The sequence below is a fragment of the Delphinus delphis genome, chromosome 4, assembly GCF_949987515.2.
Source record: "Delphinus delphis chromosome 4, mDelDel1.2, whole genome shotgun sequence".
NCBI classification, from domain to species: Eukaryota; Metazoa; Chordata; class Mammalia; order Artiodactyla; family Delphinidae; genus Delphinus; species Delphinus delphis.
In genome coordinates, this window is record NC_082686.1 from 15,801,482 (window position 1) to 15,822,402 (window position 20,921).

At 37.8% G+C, this 20,921-nt stretch overlaps 1 protein-coding gene across 4 annotated transcripts in view; it reads right to left on the reverse strand.

Moving 5' to 3' along the window:
* Nucleotides 1–19,827, reverse strand: part of N6AMT1 (N-6 adenine-specific DNA methyltransferase 1) — a 37,813-nt gene extending 17,986 nt beyond the window's left edge. Inside the window, exons 1-6 of one of the 4 annotated variants that reach the window (XM_060010430.1) lie at nt 19,431–19,827; nt 17,140–17,226; nt 15,080–15,170; nt 11,296–11,379; nt 6,719–6,860; nt 4,668–5,642 (exon numbers count right to left, since the gene is read on the reverse strand). In XM_060010430.1, coding sequence (XP_059866413.1) covers nt 5,536–5,642; nt 6,719–6,860; nt 11,296–11,379; nt 15,080–15,170; nt 17,140–17,226; nt 19,431–19,603 — 684 coding nt within the window. In that variant the 5' untranslated portion in view covers nt 19,604–19,827 and the 3' untranslated portion in view covers nt 4,668–5,535. Of the gene's footprint in view, nt 1–2,424; nt 2,912–4,667; nt 5,643–6,718; nt 6,861–11,295; nt 11,380–15,079; nt 15,171–17,139; nt 17,227–19,430 lie in introns of those variants that run through there. The other 3 variants (XM_060010431.1, XM_060010433.2, XM_060010432.1) reach the window with 3 other exon arrangements.
* Between the last annotated feature and the right edge of the window lie 1,094 nt (nt 19,828–20,921).

Sequence of the window (20,921 nt, forward strand, 5' to 3'; positions counted from 1 at the left end):
TTATTTCTATTTTCAAACCAATTAAATCACACTGTAATTACTAGTAGTATTTTATATAATGTTTGTTTGCATTTATGTACATCTTTCACATTTTATTTGCTATCAGTTATTTTTTCCATTTGAGACCCCTGGGATGTTTTTCCTTTTTTTCTGAAATACGTTTTTAGAAGTTCCTTTACTGTAGATCTCTTATTGGTAAACGCCTTCATTTTTACCTGTAAATGTTACTTTTTAAAACCTCACTTGTAAGAGTTTTGCTGGAAACACAATAGGTGGACCACTACTCTCAACATTTTGAAGATCTTACTCCACTGGCTTCTGGCTTCCACTGTAGCTGTTTAAGAATTCTGTTGTTGTTTCAATTATAGTTCTTTTATAGCAGGGGTTGGCAAACATATTAAAGGAACAAAGAGTAAATATTTTGTGGTTTGTGGGCCATATGGTTTCAATGGTAACTGTTGCAGTTACTCAATTCTGCCACTGAAGTCCAAAGCAGCCACAGGCAATGCAGAAATGAACCGGAGTGGCTGTGTCCTAACATTTTATTTACAAACACAGTTTGTCAACATCTGCTTTATAGTGATGTGTACCTTCCTTCTCTTTGATTGCTTTCTAAAATCTCTTTGTCTTTGGTGTTTTGCAATATCACTACTATATGTCTAGGTGTGGATTCTCCTTTATCCATTTTTTGCTTCCAGGATTCATCTTCTTTTTAATTAATTAATTAATTTATTCTTGGCTGTGTTGGGTCTTTGTTGCTGCGCAAGGGCTTTCTCTAGTTATGGCAAGCAGGGGCTACTCTTCGTTGCAATGCGTGGGCTTCTCATTGCGGTGGCTTCTCTTGTTGCGGAGCATGGGCTCTAGAATGCAGGCGTCAGTAGTTGTGGTGCATGGGCTCAGTAGTTGTGGTGCATGGGCTCAGTAGTTGAGGCTCACAGGCTCTAGAGTGCAGGCTCAGTTGTTGTGGCACATGGGCTTAGTTGCTCCACAGCATGTGGGATCTTCCCGGACCAGGGCCTGAATCTGGGCCCAAACCCATGTCCCCTGCATTGGCAGGGGGATTCTTAACCACTGTGCCACCAGGGAAGACCTATAATTTCTATCACTTTGAAAAATTTTGGCTATCAGCTCTTTAAACACTTTTTTTTCAGTTCTCCTACTCTTTCTCTTCTCTTTCTGGGAATTTGACTGCATATATACTGTCCTGCTTTATATTGTCCCACAGATCACTGAGGTTTTGTTCCTATATTTTCAGTGTTTTTTGTTTGGTTTTAAATCTCCCTTTTTGTATTTGGATCATGCTGTCACTGTTTTCTCATTCACTGATCTTTTCCTCTGCTAATCCCTTGTAGTGATAATTTTACTTCAGATATCAGATTTTTGATCTTTAGAAGTTCCACTTAGTTCTTTTAAAATGTTTACTTCTCATTATATTCAAGTTTTTCTTTATATCTTTGTACTTATTCATAATATTTATAATAACTATCTTAAAGTCCTTGTTTAGTAGTTTATAATCTATCATTGTTGGGTCTGTTTCTACTGATTGATTTTCCCCTGGTTATGGTCTATATTTTCCTGATTTCTTCACATTGTTGCAGGAAAGAATCCAAGAGCGAGCCATAGTAAAGTGAAAGGTTTATACAGGGAGATACACACTCCAAAGACAGAGTGTGGTCCATCTCAGAAGATGAGAGAGGCCTCATCTTCTTTTTAAAAGGTCAGTTCAGGAAAAACATTAGCCATTACCTTTCCAAACAGTCTCTTTCTTACATTCTTTTTGGGATTCTTGTTTTGCTAGACCTTTGCATTCTATCCTCCATAATCATTATTTTTCTTCATGTTTTCTTTTTGTCTCTCAGAGCTACATTCTGTGAGTTTCTTTCAGTTCATTAACTCTCTTGTTAGCTATCTTTTTTACCCTCTCCACAGTAGCTTCTTTAAAAAAAATTATTTATTTTTGGCTGCATTGTGTTTTTGTTGCTGTGTGCGGGCTTTCTCTAGTTGCAGCGAGCAGGGGTTAAACTTCATTGCAGTGTATGGGCTTCTCATTGCGGTGGCTTCTCTTGTTGCGGAGTACAGGCTCTAGGCGCGCAGGCTTCAGTAGTTGCAGCACGTGGGCTTAGTTGCTCCATGGCATGTGGGATCTTCCCAGACCAGGGCTTGAACCCATGCCCCCTGCATTGGCAGGCAGATTCTTAACCATTGCACCACCAGGGAAGTCCCCATAGTGGCTTTTGATTTCAGGAATTCTATTTCTCTTTTCTAAAAGTTGCCTTGAATTTCTTCTTTCCAAACAGTATCTTCTTGTGTGTCTCCTTCGTGACTATGTTAGCTCTAAATATTTCAAATATTCTATATAACAATTCCAGTATCTGCATTCCTTGGGTGACCAATTCTGAGTTAATTTTTTTCCCTCCGCTCTAATTGACTGTTTGCAGAATATGGGTATTTCCCTGGCTTTGGCTATTAGCTTGCTAGGGTTGCCATGACAAAATAACACAGGATGAATGGCTTAAACAGCAGACATTTATTTCCTCACTGTTCTGGAGTCTAGGAGTCCAAGATCAAGGTAGAAGCAGGTTGTTTTCTCCTCAGACCTCTTTCCTTGGCCTGAAGGTGGCCACCTTCTGTGTCCTCACATGGTCTTTCCTCTGTGTGCAAGCATTCCTGATGTTTTTTAATCTCCTTTCCTTAAAAGGATACCAGTCACACATGCATCCCAATGTTCACTGCAGCACTATTTACAATAGCCAGGTCATGGAAGCAAATGTCCTTCATCGACAGACGAATGGATGTCCATCGACAGACGAATGGATAAAGACGATGTGGTGCATACATACAATGGAATATTACTCAGCCATAAAAAGGAGCAAAATTGGGTCATTTGTAGAGACGTGGATGGACCTAGAGACTGTCATATGAGTGAAGTAAGTCAGAAAAAGAAAAACAAATATCATATATTAACACATATATGTAGAATCTAGAAAAATGGTACAGATGAACCAGTTTGCAAGGCAGAAATAGAGACACAGATGTAGAGAACAAATGCATGGACACCAAAGGGGAAAGGGGGGGTGGGATGAATTGGGAAATTTGGATTGACATACATACACTAATATGTATAAAACAGATAACTAATGAGAACCTGCTGTATAGCACAGGGAACTCCACTTCACTGTACAGTAGAAACTAACAACATTGTAAAATAACTATACCCCAGTAAGAAAAAAAAAGAACACCAGATTGGATTAAGGCCCACCCTAATGGCCTTTTTATTTAACTACCTCTCTTAAGGCCCTATCTCTAAATACAGTCATATTCTGAGGTAAGAGGGGATTAGGGCTTCAACACATGCATTTGGTGGTGGTGACAGGGGTGGGGTAGCGGGGGAGACACAATTCAGTCTGCAACAGCTATGTATGTGAAGTCCTTGGTGTTTTATATAGCATTTCTATGTTTAGTTTCCTATGTTGATAGAAGTCCTCTATACTCATTTAAAAGTATTTCAAACATTATTTGAAAAAGTATTCAGGACCTCATTCCCCAAAACTATGACTAAGAGCCCACAATAAAATTCTAAGGTTAATTTTTTTTTCTCCTGGGATACAAGAGGTTATTTACTATAAGACTTCATTCAGATGGCACTGTTTCTGGGAATGGAAATTTATTTACAGATATCAGATTTAAGATAATACTAATTTTGACATTTTTGCTGCTGAAAGCAGCATAAGCAAAGAAAAAGACAGCTTTTGGAGTCAGATCTGTGTTTGAAATGTTGCCATACTGTTTTCACTCTTTACTACTGTGCTTCTTTGAACAAATTATTTAACCTTTCTGAACATCAAAGGTGGATAATTCTATTCTTTCTGTGGATTATCCAAAGGATTAAATGAGCATGCCATCTAAAGCAATAGTTCTAAAATTTGACAGGGTGACTAAAGAATGTTGAGAAGTACATTTTGAAAAATACAGTTTTTAGGTCTGGTCAGCAGAATATTCCATGGGTTTATGGTGGGGCTTAGGAATGCATAATCTTTAACTTCCTCAGGTGATTCTGAATGTAGCCAAATTAAAAAATTATAGATTGCTCTCACTCTGGTCCTACACAGTCCTGCTAATTGATTTTGATAAATACAGCTGACCCTTGAACAACACCAGGGTTAGGGCACTGACCCCCCTCACAGTCAAAAATCCACATATAACTCTACAGTCAGCCCTCCATGGCATCCATGGCTTTAACCAACCACTGATAGTGAAATACTGTAGTGTGTCTTTATTGAAAAAGATCTGTGTATAAGTGGACCCGTACAGTTCAAACCCATGTTGTTCAAGGGTCAACTGTATATTTTAAATGGTGGGGAAGTTACAGAAGAGGTTCCTAAATTTAGTAAAGGTAATTTGACATTTCTTGAAAGATACATGTGGGCTCTTAAAAATGTGATTAATTTGAGTGCTGGGTTTATTTACATACAACTCTCCGGGACCTAAGAAAAAAATGAAAGCAGTCTGCAATATATATGCAAGAAGAAAACAGAAATATATGATAGAGGATAAAAAGTAAGAAAAACGTGACCAAGGAGAAGAATGGAGGAAGAAGCCATTCTAAATAATAGAAAGAGAATGGAGACAATAAGTAAAGGTAAACTTAAAACATTTTAAATAAACGATTGTGTTTAATTACAGAATACACTATGATTGTACAAATGCCAACACAAAAGAATGAAAGTTCCTCTATTCCCACCTGTTATTTACCTTTTGAGAATTTCTTATACACACATACACACAAACTTTCTTTGTTAGTTTTTCAAAAATATACATATAGGTTAGTACTATTTTGCAACTTGATTTTTTTCACTACTCAGTAGCACATCATGAACCTCTTCTGGTTCAGTATATACAGAACTTACTTGTGTTTAATGGCTGGATATGTCACTCATGTTCAGTAACATGAACATACTGTAATTTATTTTACCAATCCCTTTGCTGATGGACATTTAGGTTAACTTCATTGCTTTGCCATTACAAGTAATGCTGAAATGAACATCCTCTTCATATACAAATATACATATATATATATATATATATATATTTTGCGATACGCGGGCCTCTCACTGTTGTAGCCTCGTCCGTTGCAGAGCACAGGCTCCGGACGTGCAGGCTCAGAGGCCATGGTTCATGGGCCTAGCCGCTCCGCCGGCATGTGGGATCTTCCCGGACCGGGGCACGAACCCGTGTCCCCTGCATCGGCAGGCAGACTCTCAACCACTGCGCCACCAGGGAAGCCCTACAAATATAATTTATTATATATTCTCCACATATATGTAATATATAAAATTCAAATTATATATATATTATATATATTTACTTGCATTTGTGCAAATATTTCTGTAGGCCTGATTCCTGGGCAAAAGGAAATGCCTTACTCTTCTGCCTTTTTCTATATGACAAATTTCTGACTTTATTTGTTAACTAAGAAATGACTTCTGTTTCAAAATATGCCAAATGCATGCAGCTTTCAGTAGCACACACTATAGATTAGGACTTGGTGAACTTGAGGACTGAAAGGATTTCTTGGCCTGCTTGCCTGGAAAGTGCAGTGGTCCCTTGTAGACCTTTTGTCTTCATTATTTTCAAAATTTCTTCTAAAACGAAAATTAAAACAAAAGGTAAAATCCAATTAAATCATATGGTGAAGTACATATTATCACTAAACAGTTTAATAAGATGATAGACAGACTATTTACAAATTCTATTTATCTAAGAAAATAGCATATACCATGTAATTTCTATTGAAGTGAACTTGGACTTCAGACAGATGAGAGCACCTTGGATTTTCAGGGTGTTGCTGAGAATTCTAATCAGACTGAATAACTGCTTTGCAGTGGTAGCCTACTCTGGACTCAACAGAAACGTTAGTTATACTTACTATTACAGTAAATGATTCATTTTTTAGTTGCTTGGCTCTAATCTCTGCCCTATATCCTCCCTTTTGGATGAAAAATGCCAACAAGCGTGTGTGCAAATCATATACTGACATTGAAAAGTGGTAGTAAATGAAGTAGCTTATTTCTTTAAAGGTACTGAAAAAAGCAAGACCTTCTCTTTCTAAATAACTAACACTAAAAAGATGAAACCAAGAAACTGGGGTCACAAAAAACAAACCCTCAAAACCAAACAATCCGAAAACCCTAGTTAATTATGATGTGATTTGAGGGGCTGAGAATGTAACATATAAGATAATAATCAAACCTGAGATGTACAGAAAAGAGAAGAGAGATTATGGTCGATTTAGTTAACCAAGTAATCTGAAAACCAAGATATAAAAATCCTATCAGGAGATAACTTTCATGATAAAACTTCAGATGAACTAAAGAGTATGCAGCAGAACTGCCAAGACATGAAGACTAGAATATAGAGAGAAAATTCACAGAGTGAACTGAGGGTGAGGTGTTTTAAGAAGATTATAGATTCTGTATTTGAATATTAGTTGATAAATTAGGGAAAAAAATCTCCCTCACTCCAAAAAAGACAATACTCTTTAAAATCAGAAAAATCTACCTCTAAAAAATCTCTCTCCTCTTTCAACATGAATGTTATGTCTGTATTATCTGTTGTCAGTGATTACATTCATTAACATTCTGGGTTACTACCATCTTTGACATAATTAGCCTTGATTTCAGCAAAGTAAATGGTTAAAAGATAAACTGGTCTGTATTACCTGGATTGTTTTCTTTAATGGTGACTAAATAGAACAATCCTCTTGGTGAAAGGAGCTCTGGAGCCAGTGGAAACAATCTGTCCATGACTTCACGACCATTTCGGCCACCAGCCCAAGCTGCCTCTATCCCGTGACTCCTTACCTGTGACCAATTAGAAAGATTGTTCTGTTTTGACTTAAGTTACATTAAAAAAAACAATCTTTTTGACAAGTAACGTTCACCAAACAGTAATGTACTTTTTATTTTACTGCTGATGAGGAGGCAGCAGTAAAGCTGAATCTGAGCCCCATCATTTCCTAGCATGTGTGACCTTGCATAAGCCTGTAATCTTTTTTTTCTTTTGCCCTTGGGATAAATCTTTGAGTGATTAGCAACATAAAGCTAAAGGTCCTAAATATCTGTCACCATTTCACATTTAATTATGGCAGCTGGCACTACAGGAGAAAACTCCCTTACAGAACCCTTCATGTCTCCAAATCTTATATAGATAAGTCTGTAATCTTGATGAATTAGTTTCCTCTCTTACCTGTAAAATTAGAAAAACAACAGTTTTATCTGTAAAATTAGGAAAATGGTAAAAAATTATTTTTGTCCTTTAGGAATAAATGAGGAAGTATATTTAAAGTTTGAGAACAGTGCTCTGTGCATAATAATGTGGTTTAATAATAGTTGATACTATTAATACAATGTTTAAATTCTTAATATAGAACAATTAGGAAGAAACTAAAAGGGAGAACTTGTATTATAAGAGATCTACTTTGCAGAAACAAAGTTTCAAAATGTCCCACTGTATCTGGCTGTCTTCTAGATTACTGAGAGTACTACAGCCCTTTTTCAGGAACCCACTTATTACATAAAAGTACATTGAAGCATTTTTTCCTACAATGATCTAATTATAGTATAGAAACAAAACCCATGAGTTTATATAGCATTAAAAATCTTTAGATGCTTAACACTGTATATTGTTTCTAAAACTTAAGAATACATCGAGAGATGAATGGATAAAGAAGATGTGGCACATATATACAATGGAATATTACTCAGCCATATAAAGAAATGAAATTGAGTTATTTGTAGTGAGGTGGATGGACCTAGAATCTGTCATACAGAGTGAAGTAAGTCAGAAAGAGAAAAATAAATACCGTATGCTAACACATATATATGGAATCTAAGAAAAAAAAAAAAGTGGTCATGAAGAACTTAGGGTCAGGACAGGAATAAAGATGCAGACCTACTCGAGAATGGACTTGAGGACACGGGGAAGGGGACAAAGTGAGAGAGTGGTAGTGTATATATGGACATATATACACTACCAAATGTAAAATAGATAGCTAGTGGGAAGCAGTCACACAGCACAGGGAGATCAGCTAGGTGGTTTGTGACCACCTAGAGGGGTGGGATAGGGAGGGTGGGAGGGAGGGAGACGCAAGAGGGAAGAGATATGGGGATATATGTATATGTATAACTGATTCACTTTGTTATAAAGCAGAAACCAACACACCATTGTAAAGCAATTATACTCCAATAAAAATGTTAAAAAAAAGAATATCTTGATGAAATCACTCAAAAACTACTTAAACCCTAATACAATTATTTTCTTCCTAATCCCTTTAATGGTTTTTGTCCACATTTTAGTTTAAATTATTTACATACAATTATACATTCTGCTTTTATTCATTTATCATGGCATATATTTCCCCATTAAAAATAATTTCTTGGGAATTGCCTGGCGGTCCAGTGGTTAGGGCTCCACACTTCTGCTGCAGGGGGCATAGGTTTGATCCCTGGTTGGGGAACTAAGATCCCACAAGCCCGTAAAAATGAATTTCTTTATACCTATAACCATATACATGTACAATTAAGAGAAATATGTTCGTATACCTCCTTTTAAAAAAAAAACTGTACTTTTCCCTTTTCTGTTTTGCTTGTCTGCTACCCTCCCATCTTACATACACACACACACGTTTTTCTTTTTTGTCCGTGTTTTACAAAAAAAGGATTATATCTACATTCTTGCCTGTATCTTGCTTTTCTCAACAGTACCATATGGAAATCTCTTCATGTGATCAGGTATAGTTCAATTTCCTTTTTAATGGCTGCATAATATTTTATTGTGTTAGAATATCATTTCTTATTTAGCTATTGATGGGCATTCAGCATGTCCATTTGCTTAATTTTTTTGTATCTAATTTAAATTATTCTCATATTTATCATAAGCTCCTCAATATAATTTCCCACATAGTTAATAATACTAGGGAATTTATCAGTTCCTCTGCTTTTTTTGTCATGCCTTTCATCCTGGAGACTTCCCTTTTCTAACATTCCAAGAATTCCCTTTTTCTGGGGCCCATATCTTCCCGTTTCTTGGCTTACTCCCTTATTTTGGTGGAGCCCATTCTCTGGATGTTTCACAGGGTTAAGTTACCCATGGAAAGAGTGCATGGTGATGACAGCTTTTGCCAAGCCTGTCCCTTGTCACTTCTGTTTCAGTGTGGACTAGGAGCCCTCTGTGCTGGACCCTGTTTACACGCCCCCCAGGGATGCTCAGCCAGGTTTGTCTGCTTGCACTAGAGACCACCCTCCAGGAGGATCTCCTGGCGACAAGCACATTCTCACAGGCCATGGAGGGGAAGTTTTCATCTCTGGAAGGAGTCATGTTCGGTGGTCTGCTGACTGCCTACTACCTGGGCTTTGCTGTGCCTTCCCCTGATCCTTTATAAGTCACAGGTACAAACCAACAGTACCTAACGTCATGTTGAGGGATGTAATAGTAAGTATAGCCACAACTTTTTACAAACTTCTATTATTTGTATGTCTCCTGGATCTAACCTCTAAGTCTCTTAACTTTTACCTTCATTGTTTCCTTTTTTTTAATCTTCATGCTCAATGCACTGAAATATTTTCATTTGGTTTCCATACCACTGATTCAGGTCTTGACAGAGACTACATTATCTTTAAATTCATTTCCTAATGTTTTACATAGTAAAACATATTTTCAGGCTCCAGAAAATCTTTGTTGTGCTGTATTTAACCCTGCTCTCCAGCTAATTGCTCAGCTAATGGAAATTATGACACTAGCTCTCTCTGTTGCAACTGTGACAAAGCCCAAGTCATTGCCCACACTCAATTACGTACATAATTACACACACAGCTTAGGAGTAGGAATGTGGGAGAAAGGAAGCCCATTCATCTCACCATGTTCCCAGAATCTCCTCCTCATTCACTAGTCTTCCCAGTAGTCTGTAGACCTGATAAACCATGATTTACTTAACTGTCTCTCTTCTGTTACATATATAGGTTCATATTACTTGTTATCATAAATAAAGGTGCACTAAACATATTTTTGTAAATTACAATTTATATTCTATTGTTAATCATTTTCCTAAATTAGATCTCAAAGACTGAGATTATTGGTCACGCTTGATATTTATTTCCATAGTGCTTTTCTAAAGAGTTTTATTAAGCTGCAGGGACTTCCCTGGTGGTGCAGTGATTAAGAATCCTCCTGCCAGTGCAGGGTAGACGGGTTCAATCCCTGGTCCGGGAAGTTCCCACATGCAGAGGAGCAACTAAGCCCGTGCGCCTCAACTACTGAGCCTGCGCTCTAGAGCCTGCAAGCCACAACTACTGAGCCCACATGCCACAACTACCGAAGCCCACGTGCCTTGAGCCCTTGCTCTGCAACGAGAAGCCACCACAATGAGAAGCCCGCGTACCACAACAAAGAGTAGCCCCCACTCGCCGCAACTAGAGAAAGCCCGCGCGCAGCAATGAAGACCCAACGCAGCCAAAAATAAATAAATTTATATATTAAAAAAAGTTTTATTAAGCTGCATTTCCCTCCACTGCTGTTCACCTTATGACAATGACTTTCCTTCTCACATGAGTTCATATGTCAGGGGAGCAACAACTTCTCAGTAGTAACAGCAGCAATATAGACCCTTCCCATCTTGGTAAAGGTGAATGTAATATTTATCAGCCTTGCCAGAGAGTGATCATCAAAGAATAAAATAGGTACAATAATTCAGAGGAAAGCTAGCTAGTCCATCACTAAACTTTTGTCTGCTTTGACCATTCTTTCTTTAAACTGGGAAATGGTTACTGCGGTTTTCCTCTTCATCACTGGAAATGCTACAGCAATGCATGTCAGGGTTATAGCTTTTTCCTACCTGAGATGAGGACTGCTTTCCCCCACCCCCACTTCCTGACACCTGTGAAAGGAGGAAAGCTAAGGCTTTCAGAAATAATTCCTATGTGAATTTAAGGTGATTAAAAATATTTTTTTTTGCAAATTTGTTATTCATGATAAAGGTACACACAGATACATGAATTTAAACACCATGGCTTGATTTGGATGGGATTTTAAAGAATAGATATGGACCACAGTTTGTATTTCCATTAGTTTCAGGTTCCTTTCCTATGTCTACCAATAGTATCCAATAATTGACAATTACAAGTAAAATGAGAGCAGTCTGTGTTATTAGCGGCTGACTGATGTCATATGATGAAGTATGTTTGACTTTTAGATAGAAAAAAGCTGAAAATATTAGTAATTAAATTTTGTTGTATGTCTTACCTCTTCAGGTGGAGTCACTACATAGGGAGGATTAAACACCAGAAGATCAACTTTTTCCTTCAATCTTGGTAGCAAGCCTTTGACCTAAAAAATGTTCAAAATAGTCAGAATTTTAAGCTGGACCCAGAAATAATAAATAAGTAGATGGATAGATAGATATCCATCTAATCAATCTTTAAATATACTCCCTCATGTTTTTAGAAAAAAATGTGTTAGAGAGCCAAATTTAAGACAGAAATGGAGATAAATATCTTCACACTTTCATTCAGATAAAGATTATATGCATTTACCTAAAAATAGGGAAAATAAACTATTTATCAGAATGAACACTCTGCTCTTCAACAGCTCACATGTTTACATTCTGGGCTCACTTTTAGAAGACGGAGGCAAGCTCTCACATATTCTGCATAGATTTGTGCACAACTTTAAAGTTATAGCTGCTAACTTAAACATTTATTTTCTATAACCAAGGGAAATATTTTACAAGATGACAGAAAACATACATGAATGACAAAAATATCAGAAGACAGAATTTTGTTTTTCTTTCTACATCTTTAATTACTTGTATATGTATTGGCTAAAACAATTAGATATCAAAGAAACAAAGGACTAAAAATAGTGGGAAGAGACCTGAAAACATCAGTTGTTTGGCATTTTATAAATATTTGAACTGATACAACTTTCTATAGAATAAGAAAAATGTCTTTTTAAAGAAAGTATATTTAGGGCAAAATGTCATTTAAAGCATCCCTCTGATTGAATTAAATAACTAAGTATTTAAAAAATTATGTCTGATGATGTCATCCTATACCTTCGCAGGCACAGTAAAGTAAAAATGCTGTATCCGGATGAGTTCTCACCCCTAAAGCCATTTCCTTCAAATATTACTTCACACTGACTCTCACTCACGAATTCCAACCCTGTTATTCTTCAAAGGTAATTTCTTTCTCTACTCATTTAAAAAGAGAACAGATAACTATTTTGTGGAACATAATTCAGGTGTATCTTCTGCAAGTAGAAAGGCGACTAGTTAATCTGCTGTTCTTTCTAGTAATAACATTGGTGAGGAAGTACATTTGAAATAACCAAAAGCTTTATTTTCAATTCCATAAAGAAATTAAGTTTCCCAATTGTAAAAAGAATTCAAAAATGTAATTTTCAGGAAATGCTGAGTAAGGAAATTAGAAAAGAATTTGCTGTGTAATTACTTATGATGGCCCTGAGGTACTATATACTAATAATCATTTCAGTACTGGACTTCAAATAAAGGAACAAATTGATACTAAAAAAATAGAAAATTACGGAGTTAAAAAGAAAATGGATTTAAATGAGAAGTCACTGTGGACTGGATATAAAATCTAATTACAGGCAACCCTCACTCATCTATATCTACCTTTTGAATAGTCTCACAGCACTAGAATAAACCCAAGAATTAAGAAGTAAGCAAAAAAGGCCTCTGACAGCAAGTTTTAAATCCATACAGCAAAAGGTACTCTGTGTGAGAAGCACTTATTCAGAATCCCTTAACTCTTAGTTTAAATACAAGTCTAACTAAATTAATTGTTTGGTATTCTAGCACAAAGCACATGAAAAGAGCCAGGAAAGTGCTATCAATGGGTAGCAGTGAAACATGACAACATAAAGCAAGTGAAAAGACAGACAAAGAGGAGAGAAAATAAAAACTCAAAATCACTGCAGGCTATAGCTACTTAATGTAAAGGCAGAAACACCTGAATAAACCTTAGTCATTATCACGTATAGTACAGAATAATAACTGATATTCATATTAATGACCCTGAATCACTAAAAGGTAAAATTATGTTCATTTTGTTTTAAGAATGTAAGGAAATGCATAAGACATATTTGAAAAAGGTTTTTTTCTAAAACTACAGAAGAAATACAATGAAAGTACTACTTTGTGAACAAACTCAGTTAACCAAAACAATGATTTTCTTTTATATGATAGCTGTGACACCCTATGTCCAGTGTTCTGAATACAAGCAAATGTAAAGAGTTTTGTAATCTGATCACAATACCTATGCTCATACCTATCTCTTCCTACCTTCTTTGCCACAAGTCAACACTCCGCATCATGGTCAGCTTTCGTTACTGAAAGAATGGATTCTGACAGCTTTAGAACTGACTACCACCAGTCATGTTATAAAACAGCTGTGAGACCTCTCAACTTTGATTCAGAAGATGTGGGCTTAAATTCTGGATTTATCACTTTATTAGTTATGTGACTTTCAAAAGTGTCCCTTACCTCTGTTAACAAAAATAGATATTCTGAATTTCTTGTATCTCTAAAGTTTTATTGTTCTATCAAAAAAAATATAATACTAATTATGGACACATTAAAGAAACAACTTTAAAAATTTAGGGACTTCCCTGGTGGCACAGTGGTTAAGAATCCGCCTGCCAATGCAGGGGAAATGGGTTTGATCCCTGGGTCCAGGAGGATCCCACATGCTGCGGAGCAACTAAGCTCGCAAGCCACAACTACTGAAACCCGCGTGCTCTAGGGCCCATGTGCTGCAACTACTGAAGCCCGCATGCCTAGAGCCCATGTACTGCAACAAGGGAAGCCACTGCAATGAGAAGCCTGTGCACCGCAACGAAGAGTAGCCCCCGCTCGCTGCAACTAGAGAAAGCCCGCGCACAGCAACAAAGACCCAACGCAGCCAAAAATTAGTAAATTAATTAAAAAATAAATAAAATAAAAATTTAAAGAGTAAAATCACCACATTGATTGAGTATCTTTCTTGATAGTCTAATTTTTAATGGCAGTAACAACTTCTAGTGGTATGTACAGAACTTCTTAGATCTTTGGCTTAATTCCTTCTAAGCTGCAAAATCATTTGTGAGTTTAAAAAAGAGAAAAGCTCAATACCCTTACCAGTACAAGAATAATACATGTCAAGAAGCATGGAAAGCATTTTATATTTCTTATGCCCACCTGTACATACTATTATGATTTTTGCTTATAAAAAGGCATTCACATTTATAACTGAAAAAAAGTTCAGAATCATCCAAATCTTACTAATATAATGTAAAATGTTTCAAAAACTGGAACTGAAAAACGTACGATGTGTAACTTAAAATGATGGTTCTGTAGTCGTCATTTGTTGTTTTTACCTGCCCAGGACCCATTCTGCCTTTCATCTGATTACATGTCCTTGACTTTCATTGGGGAAACTCTACCTCCTCTCATTCTCAATCCAAGTGGCTTGGATTATCCCAACCGAGCTGCTGGAGTGGGACTATGACTCAGGCTCAAGCCAATCATGTGCATATTCCAATCCCCCTTGAGAGATAGGCGTATGACTAAAGCTGATATAAATGGCACTCATTCTGGGGCTTCTGCTAGAGTAACTGAATAGAAAGTGTTTCTTTCCCTGTGAAGTTGCTGAGAAACAAGATACATACATGCAAGCATCTTGTTACCATGAAGGGAACGACTGCTGAGGAATACAGCCACTAGAGAGAAGTTTACAGTTAAGAAAAAGATGCCTGTAACATCATTTGAGTTCCTGAAACTGTTCACTCTTTTTATTAAAGCCAGTTTGAGCATTCTTCTGACTGAAAGATACCTGATCTATACAGGCCAAGAGAAAGTTCCCTTGAATTGTGGAAAAGATGGATTATCTCAGTCAAGAATTTACTTTGTTCAGCGGGTTAAAAGTTAATTAATGACTCAAGTTTCTTTGACCTAAATCACCTTGACCTTAACTTACTTGAAAAGAAAATTAATTATTACAGTACTGGACAAGGACTAACAGCTTACCAAATCGGTAATTATTGGTTGAATGTGGACTTTGTTACAGCGTGCTGTCTCCAGGGTACATGCTGCTGCCTCAGGGTTGACATCAGTGCACCTATAAACAGAAAAAAACCAACTACATCCTGTGTCTACGGACAAAAATTCAAGGAATGCTCTACTCCTTTTACATAAAGTAGATCTATAAAAAAAATTGGAATGCTTTAATAATGGTGAATTAAAAAAAAGAACTCAGGGGCTTCCCTGGTGGCGCAGTGGTTGGGAGTCCGCCTGCCGATGCAGGGGACACGGGTTCGTGCCCCGGTCTGGGAAGATCCCACATGCCACGCAGCGGCTGGGCCCGTGAACCATGGCCACTGAGCCTGTGCGTCCAGAGCCTGTGCTCCGCAACAGGAGAGGCCACAACAGTGAGAGGCTCACGTACCGCAAAAAAAAAAATTGTTATATTGATATAATGTCCAAGAGTAGAAGAATACACTTACATGCACACATATCTGAAGGAATTTATTAAATTATGAATCCAGCAGGAGAATACTATGTAGCTACCAAAACTGAAATTTAAAAGGAAAATGCTCATCATACAATATTAAATGAAAAACATGGGAAATGAAAAAACAATAGAGGAAACACAGTTGGACCATGTGTGGTAAAATTTATAGGTGATTAAAAAAAATTATTTGGTTGCACCTGGTCTTAGTTGTGGCACGTGGGCTCCTTAGTTGCGGCAGGTGGGTTCCTTAGGTGTGGCATGCAAACTCTTAGTTGCGGCATGCAGGTGGGATCTAGTTCCCTGACCAGGGATCGAACACAGGCTCCCTACATTGGGAGCGTGGAGTTTTAAACACTGAACCACCAAGGTGATTTTTATTTTCTTCTTTATATTTTCTATATTCTCAAATATTCTAAAGAGAAATTTTATTAACTTCCAATTTTTTCTGATAATCAACTTATTTATCTGAAATAAGATTCATTTTTTATTCCAATAATTTAATAGAAAATTAAAATAATATATAATATGAAAAAAATTGAGAAGATGCTGAGCTGGTGCAGGCCCAGGCCGGCCTAGTACAAAGTTAAGGAGGTAGGGAGGAAGGTGGGGAAGCAGGAGGGAGGCAAACTGCCCTGCACAATGGTGAGGAGGCAGCTCAGAATGTGGTGGGTGTTATCAACGGCTGGCTTGACACTTTGGTGCGTACAATGTACTAAAAAAAACCAAAGGGAATTCTAAATCCTTCTAAACCAGCTGGTGAGGGAAGAGGGCAGGACAAGGATGGGGATGAGGGAACCAGTGTAGGCCTTCTGAAGGCCTCTGAGGGGAGGGGCTGGAATGTACTGTGTGGTTAGCAATGAGGTGGGAATGGATGGAAAAGGGCCAAAGTGAACTGTAACATGCAATGAAGGGATGGAAGAAAGACCCACGACTTGGCCAGCAAAGCTGGGGCAAAGGTCTCGGAAGGGGAGGAAGAGAGCGAGGAACTGGGTCCCAGTAGCTTGGGTGCAGTGGTTAAGAATCCACCTGCCAATGCAGGGGACACGGGTTTGACCCCTGGCCCAGGAAGATCCCACATGCCGTGTAGCAACTAAGCCCATGCACCACAACTACTGAGCCTGCTCTCTAGAGCCTGCAAGCCACAACTACTGAGGCTGCATGCCACAAATACTGAAGCCCACACTCCTAGAGCCTGTGCTCTGCAACGAGAAGCCACTGCAATGAGAAGCCCGCGTACCGCAAGAGTAGCCCCCACTCGCCACAACTAGAGAAAGCCCATGCGCAGCAACGAAGACCCAATGCAGCCAAAAATAAATAAATAAATTTTTAAAAAAAGATTCAAATTTAGAGATGACCTAAAATTATTATGCTTCTTATATAATTATGCAGTATGATGGAATGGTTTTGAACACGCAATTATAACTTTTAGGGAAGCATAACTTGCATCTGAATACTTACTACGCTTAAATAGACACTATCAGATACATATTATTTACTTACAAAAATGATTTAATTCAAGCAGTTATCTCCATAGTGAATCTCTTAGACCAAGATGTGGATGAATTTGTATACTTACATGTACAATGCTTGAGGACCTATCATAGAGGCTAGGAATGCAGATACCACTCCAGACCCTGACCCTACTTCAAGGCATATTTCCACTCTAAAAAAACAAAATAAAACAAGTATTAGTAGTGGTATTAAAATACACATCTCGGGGGGCTTCCCTGGTGGTGCAGTGGTTGAGAGTCCACCTGCCAATGCAGGGGACACGGGTTCGTGCCCCAGTCCGGGAAGATCCCACATGCCGCGGAGCGGCTAGGCCCATGAGCCATAGCCGCTGAGCCTGTGCGTCCGGAGCCTGTGCTGTGCAACGGGAGAGGCCACGACAGTGAGAGGCCCGCGTACCGGGAAAAAAAAAAAAAAAAATACACATCTCGGAAAATAACTCATGCTACTTTTATGTCTGTTTCTCCAGCATCATCCCTCACCTACAAATATATGGAAATATAAAAGAAATTTATAAATAAGCTGATTTCCAACAACCACTTTGTGCTTAATACTGCATAGTTCAAAACTGTTTGGGGGTATGTAATTTATTTTAAGTCTGTAAAATAGTAATATAACAGGTAGCTTTCAATTAATTTCTATAAAACATTACATAAACCATGGAATGTTAATTTAGGGTTGGAAATATTAATATGGAAGACATCAGCCCTTCCCACAAGGAGCTTCTAGTTTGGTATTTCCTAAAATGATAGGATATTATTACAATATTTATTTATGAAAAACATTTTCTCTGTCACTTTGAAGTAATTCATAAGTCCATCAGCATATCCCAGGGAAATAAAAGTTCCCCCATTCTACTGATAATAGATGTGGAGCAGCAAAGAAATTCCATATTTGTACAGCTCTACACTGAATTGGGAAAATATCTGAGTATCTGATCTTAGAATATTAATAATACTCCTAAGAATGCTATTGAATATAATAAATTCTTGATTCTACTGTATTTGTCCTTCCCTATAATCATATATATACATCAAAGGCACGAATTATCCCCATTACAGAAATAGGTTTGATGGGATATAGGGGCCTCTCTAGCACCTAACTTTCCAAACAACTATTCAAAAACAACAAACTCCAGGGGTTTCTCACTTTTGGAACCATTTCTACACATCTGACAAGCCTTTACTGTGCTGTAGGAAGGTCTGTTGAATCTTACCAGGCGGCTTCTACTTGAAAATAACTATTGTGGCCTCATAAATAATTAAAACTCCAAGACCAGAAATACCCAAGACTTTAAAACAAAATCAGTTCCTTTTACAGCACACTTTGCAAGGCACTTTGTGCTTGTAAATCTTTCTGTGATATCTTGATAGTAAAAGACAAGTTATAAAACAGTACTGTTCCATTCTACATTCCAGTAAATCCAAAAGTTCCATCGTTCACAATGAAAAACTAGTTTAATAATAGTTGGGGCATTTTACACGTGGAAAAATCTGACCAAGAGGGAAAAATAAACACAATATGGATCTTTGAAGCCTGACAACTCTGTTTCATCCTGAGAAAACCCATTTCAACTCTTGATCTTTACATAAATCTAATTATCCAAATTTCCTTCATTTAAAAAATGACAATGTAAGTATTCACTCTTTTTATATTATTAATTTAAAACTTATATGAGCACTTCAAAAAATCAATTTTAATACTTATTAGGAGCTAGGGTATATTCTATAGGCAGCTAGCTGCATGTAACTTTAAATTTTTTACAGTTAAATGAAAAATTCAGTACTAGTCACATCTCAAGTGCTCAGTAGTCACATGGGGCTAATGGCTGTTGGTAGATAGCTGAGTATGCTATTCAGTGGGTTTAAATACACTCCCCTACTCCAATATTTTACAACTTCATTTCCTTTTTGTGCCCTTCCATTGCTAGAGGATGCTTTTATGCACTGAGTAAATTAATGCCATGCGACACTGATATCTACTAAAAGTTGTAGTATTAAGACGCAGCGTTTTCAGAATGTTTTGCTTTTGAACGTGTTATAATATCGCTACTCTCAGGGGCTTAGGGTCCTCAGTTAACAGCTGATAGGAAAAGATACATCCCGGCGTGGTGAGGAAGCATGGAGCCCCTGAAACCAAAACACCACCTTGGCAACTGCGGACAGATCCCCGCTAAACTGACTACGTGTATCCACGGAAAAAATCCTCAGTTACGGTGTTCTGGTGTCAACTGTCGCCAAGTGGACCGACACCGCCTCCTCTCGGGGACGGCGGCGACAGTCCTTGCCTTGATCGCCCGCGGCCGCCTCCCCAGGACTCCCGAGCCCTCTCCCGCGGGGACCCTCGCCCTCCTCGCACCCCGTGAGTTCGGCTGCCGCCGCCTCGAGCGCGTCCAGCAGCAGAAATGTGTCCTCCGCGGGCTCGTACACGTCGCTGAAGGAGCCACGGCCCACATGCCTGTGCAATGGCGTAGGGAAACAAGGCGCCGCCATCTTTCGCTCCTCCGGCCCACGCTTATGCGCAATGCGCATGCGTACGTGCAAGGGCGCAGGCCCAGCAGTGGGGGCGGGGCACCGGGGGGCGGAGGGTCACCTCGCTTACAGGTTGTCAACAGATGCACCTGGAATGTCTAATTAGACGGTTATATAATCTGCAGCTACTAACATTTACTTTCTTCTTTAGAGTATTAAAATTTGTTTTATTTTGTGGACTAGCACCGGATAGAGGCAGCCTCTATTGTTTCTGATTAAGGGGAATGTTTTCTCTCTTCTACACTTAGAAGTTTCCTTCTATTCCTAGTTGGCAAAGATTTGAAAAAATACATAATGTAATGGTTACTAAATTTAACCTTTTTTTTTTCTTTTACATCCATTGAACTTTCAACGTTGAGCCTTAAGATTAAGATTTGTTTTCCTTATTTCATTTTTTAGTAGTGCAATATAGTACAGAAATTGCCTTTCTTATGTTGAATCATGAATGCTCTTTTTATAAACCTCACTCGAGCAAAACGATGCATTTTTCTTTTATTTAATACACTGTTAAATTTGAAATGCTAATGATGTAGCTCTGTTTTGTATCAGGGTTATGCTTCCTTAGGACATCGTTTCTGGAGCATTTGATAGAACTACCCATAAAACTGATTGGGCTTGGTGCTTTTAGTGGGTGGTTCTCTGGTGTTTGGGGGAATCTTCTATAGGTTATTAGACTATTCAGGTATTTGCATTCTTTTCGAGTCAGTTTTTGAAATTTCTTTCTCACTAAAATATTTAAATTTGAGAAATAAAAATACAAAGTACTTGGATAACATTTTTAAAAACCTTGAATATCCAACACCCAGAATTGACAATTGGTAGTATTTTCTCATGTTCCCTTAAAATAGTTCTAAAATATAAGAACTAAAATATTACAAGTGAAGTGGGTGTTCTTTCTGTACTCACCTTCAGTTCCATTTTGTAATCCTCAATCCAAAATAATTTATTTCATGGATTTAGGATCCGTCTAACCCATGTTTTCATGCTTTTATTCATACATTCATAGACAACATCTGGTTTATGTGTTTTCATATTTGTGTAACTGGTGATAGGTTGGATGTATTGTTCTTCAAATTTCCTTTTCACTCAACATTATCTGAGATTTGTGTTTTGGTATGTAAAGTTAGTTTACTGCTCTGAATTGCCACATAGTTTTTTTTGAAATTATAAAACAATTGCTACCTGGCATGGATAAATATCAATTGGTAAACATTTAGTTTTTTCCAGGTTTTCACTGTTATGAATGACACTGTAATCAACTTTCTTAAACATGGCTTTTTCTGGTCTTTTACAGAAATTTCCTGGGATTCAACCCAGC